This window comes from Rhincodon typus, chromosome 3 (assembly GCF_021869965.1).
Source record: "Rhincodon typus isolate 14 chromosome 3, sRhiTyp1.1, whole genome shotgun sequence".
Taxonomy (NCBI): domain Eukaryota; kingdom Metazoa; phylum Chordata; class Chondrichthyes; order Orectolobiformes; family Rhincodontidae; genus Rhincodon; species Rhincodon typus.
The window spans coordinates 50,053,477-50,068,215 of NC_063334.1; the positions used below are offsets into that span (position 1 = coordinate 50,053,477).

General features: G+C 43.0%; 1 protein-coding gene across 1 annotated transcript; it reads right to left on the reverse strand.

The window, feature by feature from the left end:
- Positions 1-568: 568 nt before the first annotated feature.
- LOC109915184 (cyclin-dependent kinases regulatory subunit 2) lies at positions 569-14,436 on the reverse strand. Its single transcript, XM_020514794.2, has 3 exons — positions 13,998-14,436; positions 5,116-5,243; positions 569-894 (listed from the first exon to the last, which is right to left on the reverse strand). The coding sequence occupies exons 1-3, from the start codon at positions 14,054-14,056 to the stop codon at positions 842-844; spliced, it is 240 nt and encodes a 79-aa protein (XP_020370383.1). The 5' UTR covers positions 14,057-14,436; the 3' UTR covers positions 569-841.
- Positions 14,437-14,739: the final 303 nt, after the last annotated feature.

The window sequence follows — 14,739 nt, forward strand, 5'->3', positions numbered from 1 at the left end:
ACAGATCTAGCAGTCTTACTGCTTTAAAAAAAAACTGCTCAAGCTTAACTTAGTACCTATGGTTTTATATTTTTAAAATTTGATCAAGAGATAGATCAAGAAAACAAAACCTACTCTACTCACTATTGTAACTTTACAAAATAAACAGCAAGGTGACACTTTTAAAAAAAAAGCCATTCAGCTGTTCCCTTGATGGGAGCTCTCCCACACAGATCAGCTGTGAATTTCACTGTTTGGAGTTCATCCAAGAAAAAAAACTTAACCATGTCAAGGGAGATTTGAAATCAAAGAGGAAATAGCTGTGCAGATTGGTGTCTGACTTGGCAGTCAGTGTAGGTTTCTTTCTCCATTTGAATCACTTACCATGTGTACTGGTAGGCTGAAAGGCTGTTCTTGTGATACAAGGGCCTTTGTTAGTTTAAAAAAAAAACAGCCTGGATTTTGAACAAACAACTTACATTTATGTGAAACCCATATTCATAGTCCAGCTTCCCCTCCCAAATAAAAATATTTCCCTTAAAAGTTTAAAAACTTATTCAAACAAACAGAGTCCAGGAATCCAAAGAGGTGCAATTATAAATTTATTCACAAATGGCATCCATCAAAAGAAGAAAAAGTAAACAGCATACTGTAAATTTCTTGAGTGGAACCAAGATCATTTCAACTGCTAGTATCTCTTTTAAATACACATCTTAGCAGTCTAAACCCACTGTACCACAATGAGCTCTATTGCTGTTTAGAATACAGCTCATACAGGTTTGAACAAATTTGTACAATTAAATGTATTCACTGAATACTACAATATTTACAAAACAGGAAGTCCAGAAATTTCCAGAAAGATTTATTTTTCTTGGTCTTTAGAAAGGAGTCTTCGGAATAGCAGAATGTGTGGTTCTAGAAATAAAAAGAAAAGAAACTTAGCACCAATTTAGCAGTACATTTAATCACATCTGCAATTTTCATTATTAAATCAACTTAAAGCATACGGAAAAAATGCTTTGTTTTTACACAGTATGCAACACTTAAAGAATTTAAAGTTTCAAAGACTGATCATCCCTGATTAACCATTCACTTAGCAGATGCTGTGACTTGATAGTTATGGATGTGACCACTACATCCTGGAGCAACTCCAAAATCATATTTTAAAAAAAAAGCAAGTGAATCTGTTTGATGAATGCTTTGTCAAATTTGAAAGTGCTTTACTTGGTAGGAGAAAGCCACCTCTAACTGCAGGTTAAAATGCAGTTTCGGTTAAGTTCACCCAAACTCAAAATTCTCTCCTTTCCTTGAATTGTTTTAAGAAAGTACATGCGGGACCTCTGCTGGTCATAGCAAGTAATGTAAATATTGCATATAGAGATGCTGAAACAGCAGTATTCACCAGCCAACTTTGCAGCTCTCCCCAAGATCAAATACAGGTGTCAAGTGATAAAAGGCATCACTTTAAGCAAATCCACGCAGTGCCAAGAAACCACCTTCTGCTCAGGATTATGTTCCTCTCAGTCACCAAACAATGCATAGTCTTTACTGTATTTACTTGCAACAATTCTGTAGTCTGGATGAAGCCTGTCCTAAAGCAGGATGTTATTTACGTGTTTCCTGCAAAAATTGTTTCTATTAGTTTCACATTCACCGCCAAAACAACATTCATTCTCCAGCATCTACTTTCCCAACTAAAACAGAAAACCAAAGCTTCTGAATTTCAGTTAACCATGGAAATCCATAACTTTTGTTAACAGCCACGTTCAATATATAGCGATAGTGATAAAAAAGGTTTTTCTACAAGCTTTTGCAAATAGATACAGGGCAGAAAATTGTAAGGTGGCTGATATATCGTCCTAAACAATTCAATCACTCATTTGCTGGAGGTTGGAACAATTGGGGGAGGCAATCGCCTAGTGGCATTATCACTGAACTGTTAAGCAAGAGACCCAAATAATGCTGTGGTTGGTTTGCTCGTAGACGTTTCATTACCCTGCTGGGGAACATCAGGACCCTGATGTTGTCCCAATCAGAGACAAGCACAGGAATTTCTAGAGGCTTGGTTCTCCACCAAGAAGGCCATCAATAAACATGTAGAATCAGACCCTATACATACCACTGAAAGAAAAAAAAACTGTAAATGAGGTAACCAATTCCAAAGGACCCCAGAGTTTAAATACCAGGCAGGAAAACACAAACAATGCTTCATTTGAGGCTGCACTGATGATGTTACCCAGCAGGGTAGTGAAATATCTGCGAACTAACAAACCAGTTTAGTGAGGGAACCAACCACAGCATCCACAACCTACTAAAGAACTTTAGACCCAGATAATGTTTGGGGCAGGGCGGGGGGTGGAAAAGAGAAGAGCTGGGTTCAAATCCTGCTGCAACAGATGGTCAAAGCTGAATTCATAAACATCTGGAATTAAGACTCTAAAATGACCACAAGTTTACAGTCAATTGTGTTATTGTTTTAAATGTCCTTTAGGGAAGGTGACAGCCATGTTTATCTGGTCAGGCATTCATGTTGTGGAGGTGCTGGTGTTGGACTAGGGTGGGCAAGGTTAGAAGTCACATGACACCAGGTTACAGTCCAACAGGTTTATTTGAAATCACAAGCTTTCAAAGCACTGTGCCTTTGTCAGATGACAGAGTAGCACACGCATACAAAGTGGAGTACTGACAGGCTGAATAGGTCTCTGGTGATCAAGAATGTCAGACAGTGTAAGTGTCAACAGCTGACTAACAAAGGCAAAGGGAAGACTTATAAACCAATTAAATGAGGTAGAGAGATAATTACAAAAAAATTTTAAAAAGGGTGGTGCTGGAAACAAACCAAATGACTGGAATAACATGATAGCAAAAGAGTCACATGTCATGCGTCTAACCAGACTAGAAAGTAACTCAAAACTGTACAAACTAATTAAGGTAGAGACATCATAAGAGAATTGCTCAAGGCAACAGAGCCGAAACAGGACAGTAAGGAAGATTTTACAGATACAGCAGTTTGGAGGAGTCACACTGTTGTGCAACATGAATCCAAGATCAAGTTCGAGGCTGTCTTCATGGGTATGGAACTTGGCCATCAGTTTCCAGTAGGCAGTTCTGCGTTGCGTATCTCAAAGGCTGCTTACATGGCACATTCTCATAAGAGACAACATTGATCAAGTCACATATGCTGCATGCAAGGATGGCCCAAGGCATGATACACTGGTGAGACCATGCAGACGCTACAATGGATAAATGGACACTGTGCAACAATGGCTAGACAGGTATGTTCCCTCCCAGTCAGGAAACACTTCAGCAGTCAAGGACATTCAGCTTCCAACCTTTGGGTAAATGTTCTCCAAGGCGGCCTTAGAGATAAACGCAGAATCACCAAGCAGAAATCAATAGCCAAGTTCCGTACCCATGAAGATGGCCCTATCCGTGAACTTGGGTTCATGGCGTGCTACACGTGACCCTATTACACTATTCTGTATGTGTAAAATCTTCTTTTCAGTCCTGTTTTGACACCATCACCTTGATAAATTGTTATGGTCTCTCTACCTTAGTTTGTAGAGTTTTGGGTTACTTATTACTCTGTGGTTAGACCACTGGCATGTGACTCATGTCTATCATGTTACTCCAAACATTTGGTTTGTCTCCAGCACACTTTAATTTTTGTAATTATTTCTGTCTCATTTGATTGGATAATAGGTCATTGCTTTATTTGCTATTCAGCTGTTGACACTTCTCACACCATCTGACACTTGATCGCCAGAGACCTATTATTTGGTCTGTCAACACTCCACTTTGCATGATCTTTTGATCTCCGTCCATAAATTCAATGCCCGTGTGCTTCTCTCTGCTTCATCTGACGAAGAGGCAACACTCTGAAAGCTTGTGATATCAAATAATCCTGTTGGACTATAACCTCGTGTTACCTGACTTCTGACCTTGGCCCACAGCAATGTGGTAACTCCTAACTGGGCAATAAATGTTGGCCTAGCAAGCTACACCCTAATCAAAGAGAATAATATAGCGAATAATAATAAGAGGGAGGGCATGCAGAAATAGGGAGGGAGGATTCATCCAGAACCAAGGTTCACCTTTTAAAAAGAAAGGATACAGGTGAACTATTTAGAATTTCAGAGTGGTGAACCTGTGGATTGACTGCTTTCAGTAGTAGAGAGGTCAAAAAAACTTTGGAAAATTTCAAGGAGTTGAATATAAACACTTGGGGTGGGGGGGCACTAAAGGAATCAAAAAGGATATGGGGAAAAAGCAGACAGGTTAGAGTTGGATTATCAAACCATGGGTAATGATGAATGAATGGTATATTAGGTTTGAAGGGCCAAATGACCTACTTATGCTCCATTTTCTATGTTTTAATGTTGAAGTTCATTAAGAGCTCATGGAAACAGGTTTCATCATTCCCAAGGTTAAACTTCCAAATAGCTGCAAAATTCTCCTGAATAAGAGAATTTAATACAGCTGCAAAAACAAAAAAGCTACATGTTAAGAACAATTTACTGCAGTCTGGTGTACTATAATGAGCAACTTCACGCACCTAAAGACAAAAACCTGAAAAACAGAAGTGAGCCAGAATGCTGCCCAACAGGAAAAACTTGCATTCAAAGTGGCTTCGTACATGCTTTTTCTTAAAACTGTAGAAGGGAATTGAGTAACTTATTAGAAGGCACCTAATTGTTCTGTTTGAATAGTGTAACTAATAAAGAACATAAAACAAAACAAATCTCATATCTACATGTCCCACTGTGCCTCCCAGCACCCACCAGTCATAAAAGAATGTCCCAAGTGCACCAGCAGGCAGCTTTCATAGGACTACACAAGCAAGCATAAATGCAAGAGATAGTCAGAGGATCACTTATTCTCCCCCTGCAGCTTCTTAACCCCTCCCAAACAAAACAAAACTAACCACAACCTGTGAGTGGCACCTTTGTCAGCATCAACAACAGACTCACGAGGTTCTATATTTTGAAAAATATAACACAGCATCTAGCTAAGAAGAATGCAAGTCCAACATGCTGCAATAAGCAAATAAAAGATATATGCATTAAAATATTTTGGGTTAGGAAAGGACTAAATGCAATGAAAAGAAAAAGGATTTTAATTCTTTAATTGTAATACCTGGTTCATGCATCATGTAGTGAACCCAGCCCAGAGATTGCTGGACACCTAGCTTGCGCCACTCATCTTCAGACATAAGGTGAGTTTTTGGTACTTGCTTTGCAAGCTCTTTGGGCAACATGACATGCCTGTTAAAAAGAAATCAGGTTACATAACAGACAGAACTAAATATTTTGTTCATATTTATAGAAGTCAGCTATTTAATCTGGGATTGTTCAATAGATGATGCAGCTCCAAATTACTAATTAGTCCTGACAATTAGGACAATGAAGTTCAAATATTCAGCAGAAAAATACTGATAGCATAACTAATAGCAGATGGAAGTGAAGTTATGAATGCTATATTTTACAAAATGTTGTAAATAGTTGCTTGGTAGTACATAATTTGAATATGGCCAAAAAAAATAAACATGCTGTCATAACTTATGCACAGATATAATTTAGAATTAATCAGCTGTATATCAATGGTTGGTTAACCAGCACCACAGAAATATTTATCTGCTTGAACTGAAACAAAGAAGACTAAAATGTTTAGTAACATAGCCTGGCAAACATATAGTAAACGAATATCCTTTAGGGAAGGGAAAAAACCCCACCATCCTTATCTGGTCTGACCTACATGTGATATGACTCCAGATCCACAGCAGTGTTGTTGACTCTTAACTATCCTCTGGGCAATTGGAGATGGGTAATAAATGCTGGCATTGCCAGTGACATCACATCACAAGTGAATAAAAAAAGTCACTTAAACATCAAGAATGATTCTTAAATTTGTGTGAAATCCACTTCTTGCACTTACCCAGTTTTACTCTATGTTAAATTTGACAAATTCTACTTGAAATCTGCTTCCTATTTTAAAAAAGGGTCAATTTAACATTTTAGTGTTGGGGCAAGATGGACTCAGATTAAAAAGGGTAGTCACTGAAATCCACCCACAAAGGGGGAGAAAAGTTAGCAGTTACTAAAGTCTGACTCCACATGTCCTGTCCATGCTTACACCATGTGCTTTTTATAAAATATAAACTCCCATTTTAAAGTCATTTGATAGCATGGTGCTCATCATCAGCTCTGACAGTCTAGTTTTTAAAAACTTCTAGTTAGCAGACAGGCATCATCCAGCTGGCTTAATTAAACTATTCCACACTACCATTTGTTGTAGGTATGCCAATAGTGTCAAAGTCATGGTGCAGTGGTAAAGTTTCTGCACGAGTCAGAAATTCTAAGTTTAAATTCAGCCTTGGAGCAGAATGGCTAACAGGTTGAACATCAACCTATATAACCAGTAACAGGTGGAAATTCTCAGTCAACAATATGTAAAAGTGCACATTGCTACAGCATCCAATTGTTTCTGGTCAATAAGAATCTTTACATTATGTATGAAACCAACCATCTGAGTATTTTCTCCAATTTTCATTTGACTTCAATTACACTAGGGCTCTTCAATGCCACCATGTTTGATTGATGCCAGTTTTAGTTGTACTGGGACAGCTTGATCAGAGGCATGGTTAGTTCTAGAGTAAAATAAAAAATCTCCAGTATGACAATTTGGATTGAGAGCCCCAGTCTGTGTTTATTTTGATCAGCTATTTCTTAAAGTTAAGTGAATCAAATTAATAGGATGTGCTGCATCCATGATGCTGCAGATCTCAGGAGGTGGTAGAGGCAGACCATCTACTTGGCACTTCTGGTTCAAGATGGTTGTAAACACAGCTTTGTCTTTTGTACTCACATGCTGGCCTCTGTCATGGGGTCTCCTCCTCTGGGAGTGTAAATATCCACTAACATTCTCAACTGTATAGTATATCAATAGTCCCGCCTCATATCGAAGGTTTCTGCCAACAGCATGTAACATAATTGTTGTTTCACTCATTTAGGACCTCATTTTTCTGACATACCTGATGCTATTTCTGGCTACATTCCTCAAGCAGCCAGGTCAATTTCTTATCCTTCACTTCATTAACATCAAGTTAAAGTTGGGCTAACAAGGTTACAAATTGTGGTGACAGCCCACAGCATCTAACAGACAATTATTAGGAGCTGCTTTTAAGAAAATTTGTGTTGCTTAGAAAGTGATATTTCAAAGCCAAAGATCCACTGAGCAGCTTTAGCTAAGACAGTGAATGTTTGTGATGCCATGCAGAAATGGATGTCTCAGGGCATGAAGACAATGCTCTAACTTGGATGACTACAGCCCCAAGTTGAGCAGTTCCTCATGTTTGACATGGGAAGCAAGGTGCCATGTCTTGCCTGCCTGGTTCTTAAGTGTTATCCAGATTTTCTACAAAAGTTGGAACCTGGGAATTCACCACTATTCAGTTATCAGGTTGCAGTGGGTTATAGCAATCTTCCACCTGGTCGTCCTGTTAAAAGCAAGTTTTCCCAACTCAAAAACATGCTAAATAAGGTGACAAATAAACCAGTCTATGCAGTTAAAAACCTACTGAGAAAACAAGAAGATCAGTGATAGTGCAACACAGTTGATGGTGACTTCTGTGAAATATTGAGAACTGCTGGATGTAATACATTAAAAAAAAGGTAGCAGAAACAACTGAGTATCATTATGTAATTATGTTTACAAGAAAAACAACTATAAACCCAGAGCTCTCCGGTGTATATTCAAATCTCAATTAGGCCTGAATATAACATGATGAATGAGAAGCTGACATTCATTCTGCAATGTTGAAAGTGAAAACGTATATTTGTAAGAACAAATTATATTTTACAATTAGAGGTTCTCTAATGTATTGTTATTGTTCCAACCAAGTTCCTGGAATCTAGCCCATTTCCACTGAACACTCCCATCAGCCACTTTAAATCATTCATGCTCACTCTCTGTACTAAACAAACAATCTTGCTGAACTTTGCAAATGAATATTATGGTGTGATTAGTATCAAGCAGTTAATGAACAAGAAAGGTTTTCAACTTGACAGATACCAAATCATTTGCTTTTAAAATGACACTTCCAAGTTCGTTTTGCATTACATCACCACACCTTAGGAAGGCCTCAGAGAAAGTAGAACAGAGACTTCAAGTGTTAGGTTCTGAGGAGCAATGATACAAATTAGGCCCACTTTCTCTAGAATTTAGAGGGTTTAAAAAACAGGACAAGAGGGCATAGCCTCAAGATTAGAGGGAGCAGATTTAGGACTGAATTGAGAAGGAATTTCTTCACCTGGAGGGTTGTTAATCTATGGAATTCCTTGCCCAGTGAAGTAGTTGACGCTACTTCAGTAAACGTTTTTAAAAAAAGGTAGATTTTTTTTGAACAATAAAGGAATTAAGGGATACGGTGAGAATGCGGGTAAGTGGATCTGAGTCCATGAAAAGATCAGCCATGATCTTATTGAATGGCGGAGCAGGCTCGAAGGGCCAGACGGCCTACTCCTGCTCCTAGTTCTTATGTTCTTATTTGATTGAATCTACAAAAAGGTATTAGCAGGAAAAAAAGACAGGTCAGAGAAGGATAACTACTTCCACTTGTTGGGAGATTCTGGAACTAGGGGCATAGTCTGAGAATTCAGGCCAGACAATTCAGGAGAGATGTTAGGAAGGTACATACAAAAGGGTGGTGAATGTTTGGAACTCTTCTACAAATAGCAATTGATGTTGGATTGGTTGTTAAAATTTCTGATTTAAAATTTTGTTAAGCACAAGGATATTAAGGGATAAAGGGGCCAATGGCAGGTATATGGAGTTAGGCCACAAATCAACTACAATCTCAATGAATAACAGAACAGGCTTGAGGGACTGGAAGGCCAACACCATCTCCTACATTCCCATAATTCCTCAACCTCACTTACTCCAATTGTGTCTGATGACAGAGACTTGCAGCACCCTGGGAGTCCGATGTACAGCACGGAAACAGACCCTTCAGTCCAACGTGTCATTGCCAGCCAGAGATCCTACATAAACTCTACTCCCATTTGCCAGTATTTGGCTCATAACCCTCTAAACCTTCCTATTCTTATACCCATCCAGTCTAGAACTGACTTTGATGTCACAGATTCTGAGTTCCCAAACAAGCTTGAGAGATTGCAAATATACTAAAACAGGTGACATAATTCAATTTAGGTGAACAAGTTCAAGAAGCAGTTAGAAAAAAAAAGGTATAACTTATTAGATTATATCCAGCCCTGCCGAGTCTTCACCATCCCCCCAGACCTCCCCCTTATTGAGGACGAACGGTCAGTCCTCAGTAAAGGGCTTATTTTTGTCCCCCTCCACCCACACATCAACGAATACTGGTCACGTTTGGACATAGAACAGTTTTTCTGCTGCCTCCACCTCCACGCTTACTTCTTCAACCGTGAACCTAACCCTCCCTCTACTGACCCCTTCTCCCACCTCCAACACACCCCCTCCTCCTGGACACCACCCCAAGGCCTCCTACCCTCCCTCGACCTCTTCATCTCCAACTGCCGTCGAGACATCAATTGCCTCAACCTCTCCACCCCTCTCATCCACTCCAACCTCTCCCCCGCAGAACGTGCAGCCGTCCGCTCCAATCCCAACCTCACCATAAAACCTGCGGACAAGGGAGGCGCAGTTGTAGTATGGCGCACTGACCTCTACATCGCCGAGGCCAGACGCCAACTCTCCGACACCTCCTCCTACCGCCCCCTTGATCATGACCCCACCTCCGAGCACCAAACCATCATCTCCCAAACCATCCACAACCTCATCATCTCAGGTGAACTCCCACCCACGGCCTCCAACCTCATCATTCCCCAACCCCGCACCGCCCGCTTCTATCTCCTTCCCAAAATCCACAAACCTGAATGCCCTGGTTGACCCATTGTCTCCGCGTGCTCCTGCCCCACCGAACTGATCTCCACCTATCTGGACTCCATCTTCTCCCCCTTTGTCCAGGAACTCCCTACCTACGTCCGTGACACCAGCCACACCCTCCACCTCCTCCAGAACTTCCAATTCCCCAGTCCCCAACACCTCATCTTTACCATGGATGTCCAGTCCCTATACACCTGCATTCCCCATACAGATGGCCCAAAGGCCCTCTGCTTCTTCCTGTCCCGCAGGCCAGACCAGTCCCCCTCCACTGACACCCTCATTCGCTTAGCCGAACTCGTCCTCACCCTCAAACAACTTCTCTTTCAATTCCTACAGACAAAGGGGGTGGTAGTCACATGGGCCCAAGCTATGCCTGCCTCTTTGTAGGTTACGTGGAACAATCCCTCTTCCGTACCTACACTGGCCCTAAACCCCACCTCTTCCTCCGTTACATTGATGACTGTATCGGCGCCGCCTCGTGCTCCCACAAGGAGCTCGAACAGTTCATCCACTTCACCAACACCTTCCACCCCAACCTTAAGTTCACCTGGACCATCTCTAATACCTCTCTCTCCTTCCTGGACCTCTCTGTCTCCATTGCGGGCAACCACCTAGAAACCAATATCCATTTCAAGCCCACCGACTCCCACAGCTACCTAGAATACACCTCCTCCCACCCACATTCCTGCAAAAATGCCATCCCCATTCCCAATTCCTTTGCCTCAGCCGCATCTGCTCCCAGGATGAGGCATTAACACTCCCGTACATCTCAGATGTCCTCGTTTTTCAAGGACCGCAACTTCCCCCCATCAGTGGTCGAGAACGCCCTCAACCGTGTCTCCCACATTTCCCGCAACTCATCACTCACACCCCGTCCCCGCAATAACAACCAAAAAAGAATCCCCCTCATCCTCATGTACCACCCCACCAACCTCCGGATCCAACGCATCATCCTCCAACACTTCCGCCATCTGCAATCCGACCCCACCACCAAAGACATCTTTCCCTCCCCACCCTTGTCTGCTTTCCGGAGGGACCACTCTCTCCGTGACTCCCTTGTCCGCTTCACACTCCCCTCCAGCCCCACCACACCCGGCACTTTTCCCTGCAACTGCAAGAAGTGCTACACCTGCCCTCATCCCTCCTCCCTCACCCCCATCCCAGGCCCCAAGAAGACTTTCCACATCAAGCAGATGTTCACCTGCACATCTGCCAATGTGGTATACTGCATCCGCTGTACCCATTGTGGCCTCCTCTACATCGGGGAAACCAAGCGGAGGCTTGGGGACCGCTTTGCAGAACACCTACGCTCGGGTCGCAATAAACAACTGCACCTCCCAGTCGTGAACCATTTCAACTCCCCCTCCCATTTCCGCAGACGACATGTCCATCCTGGGCCTCCTGCAGTGCCACAACGATGCTACCCGAAGGTTGCAGGAACAGCAACTCATATTCCGCTTGGGAACCCTGCAGCCCAATGGTATCAATGTGGATTTCACAAGCTTCAAAATCTCCCCTCCCCCTACCGCATCCCAAAACCAGCCCAGTTCGTCCCCGCCTCCCTAATCTGTTCTTCGTCCCACCTATCTCCTCCTCCCACCTCAAGCCGCATCCCCATCTCCTACTTACTAACCTCATCCCGCCCCCTTGACCTGTCCGTCCTCCCTGGACTGACCTATCCCCTCCCTAACTCCCCACCTACACTCACCTTTACTGGCTCCATCCCCGCCTCTTTGACCTGTCTGTTTCCTCTCCACCTCTCTTCTCCCCTGTCCATCTTCTATCCACCTCCCCCTCTCTCCCTATTTATTTCAGAACCCCCTTCCCCTCCCCCATTTCCGATGAAGGGTCTAGGCCCGAAACGTCAGCCTTCCTGCTCCTATGATGCTGCTTGGCCTGCAGTGTTCATCCAGCTCTGCACCTTGTTGTCTCCTACTTTAGGTGACCATATTTTGAAAGTACTTGACTAGCTGTGAATTTGGCATGTTGAGATCTGGAAAGGCGTATAAAGAGAATGTACAGCATTCAAATCTATATTCCTACTGGATAATTCAAAGTTTGTTATACTGTGTAGGGGATCTGGACATCACTGGCACGTCCAGCATTTGCAATTCATTCGTCGTTGCTCTGGAAATGGATTGGTTCTCCGATTGTAGTTGGTCAGGAGTCACATGTAGACCAGATCAGGCACCAGCAGCAGATTTACACCCTTTCAGTACTTAGTAAACCAGATTCCTTAAGTGTGGGGTGGGGGGGTACATGGTTTCCATTTCCATATTTTCATTGAAATTTTTGAATTCAATAAAGATCTCCAGATGCCAGATTGCTTGTTAAATTGGATTCACACCCCCAAGAGGGGAGAAACATCACAGCACTGTTACAGCAGAAAGGAGGCCATTCAGCCCATCATGACTATAATTCCTCACCCTCACTTACTCCAATAACGTCTGATGGCACAGAGACTTGCAGCACCCTGGGAATCAGATGTACAGCACAGAAACAGACCATATAGTCTACTACCAATTCTGTTGTCTTTTCAAATCTCTCAACTGAACCAGCCTCCACCACATTTCCAGATACTGCATTCTGTACCCCAATTACTTGCTAAGAGAGTTTTTCCCTTACATCCTGCTTCCTTTGTTAACACATCACTTTGAAATTTATGTCCTCATTTTTGATCTTTTACAAGCATCTTCCCTATCTACTCTATTCACCCCACTCCACATCAAGAAAGTGTAGAAAGAGTTACAGAAGGTTGGGCCCACTTACAGCTCCAAGTTGTAGTGCTGAAGACTTGTAGGGCAGCATAGTAGTTCAGTGATTTGCACTACTGCCTCAGTGCCAGGGACCCAGGTTCAATTCCATCCTCTGGCAATTGTCTGTGCCATGTTCACATGCTCTCCATGTGTCTGCTTGGGTTTCCTCCAGATGCTATGGTTTCCTCCCACCATACAAAGGTGTGCAGGGTAGGTGGATTAGCGATGGGAAATGCAGGGTCACAGGGATTTGGGGTGGGGGTGGGGGTCAGGTGATCTTCAGGGGACAGTGGGGACTTCTTCCACACTGTAGGGATTCTATGACTTCACTTGAGATCAAAAAAAATTCACACTTCTACCCAAGATACCCCAGCTCAGTTATAGCACTAATATCTAACAAACAAGGTGGAAAATTGTCCACATCTTATACAATAACCAAGCTAAATCCAAACCAAAATTCAACCATCTGCTATGGTGAGATTCAAACCCAATGTCCACAGCACATTAGTAATCCAGAGATCCAGCCTAGTGTAGTGACATTTCTACCTTGCCACCGCTTGCCTGATTGTTCCCCTGCTCCGTATGTATCATACTTCCAGACATGAAAGACCTCACAAATTGAAACTATTATCACAAGCGATGCTTTGCAGTAAAAACAAAAAAATAGTCTGTAAAAGTCATTCGCCATCCTTCTGAAATCAGATTTTGCCATCTTGTCCATTTTTGCGACAGACGGTCAACGTTAAACTGCTCATATTTACCAATCGAAACTTTTACGAGGAATTACCTTGCTGGAGCAGTGGAATGCGTTACATAATGCAGCGAAATCATTAACGAGATGGCGCGGCAGGATGTAAAAGCAGCGTGTCGGAGGGAGCCGGGGACATTCGGGAGAGCGCGGGTTGGAGGGGGCGGGGCAAGGGGTTACAACATTATGGTAAGTTATCGGTGCCTTCTCCACCGGACACATCATCGGCTCTCCACCGGGAAGAAGTCCAATCCTGACAAACAATCTTTCCAATAAAACATCGGAGACCGGAGCAGTACCCAACCCGGCCTACTGCAGTTATTGCTTATCAATGCTTAGATGTCTATATAGAGAAGTATTTCTCACATATTTAACATCTTGACCCTGCCAACACAACGAAGCAGTAAAAACGTTTGCTCGGATATGGTGAAGTTGGATTCACACGGCTACGATCGCGATTATCAACTTTTAGGGACAGGAAAAAAAAGTCAAAACTACGAATTTCACAGCGTGTTTGTCCGGCCATAATTAATGCCTGAGATGGAATACCTCTTTATTCCATAAAGTATTTCGGATGACAGAGCTCCTACCTGTATTCGTACTGGTCATCATAATACTTGTCCGAGTAGTAGATTTGTTTGTTCGCCATGTCTGTCTCTCAGTCAGTGGCGATTCACTAAGTGAGAAATGACAACCTGACCACACACCCAGCTCCGCGGCGACTCTACGATACCCTCTCTCGCTCGCTCCCCTGTACTCCAACCGCCACGCCTTCCACCTTACTGCCCACGCGACGATTTGAATCGCACGGCCCGCACCAATTGGCCCACCCGCCTGGCCACGTGACGCCGCGGCGGCGGTGGGCGCGCGAGCCAGACCTTAACCTAACGGTCACGGGAGGGTCAGAGATAGTGAGAATTGCTGATGCTGGAGTTAGAGATAACACAGTGTGGAGCTGGAGGAACACAGCAGGCCAGGCAGCATGAAAAAGCCGGTTACGAGAGTGTGGCGCGTGCCCGGCTGACCTCAGTACTTAGAGATAATAGGAACTGCAGATGCTGGAGAATCTGAGATAACAAGGTGGTAGAGCTGGATGAACACAGCAGGCCTGCTGACCTCAGTACTCAGGCTGGTGTCTCATGGCGGTTTTTCTCGCCGCTGAAATTTCTGGTGACTGTTTGATTGTGAATAGTTCGTTTTTCCTTTTTCGTGAAAAGAAAAGCGAACAGCCTTACTTTTAAACTCTCACCATTGCTTTGGTTTCAAACATTTAATTTCTTTTTCACTCTCACCATGAATTTTGGTGGCATCATTTACTCGTGCACACATAGG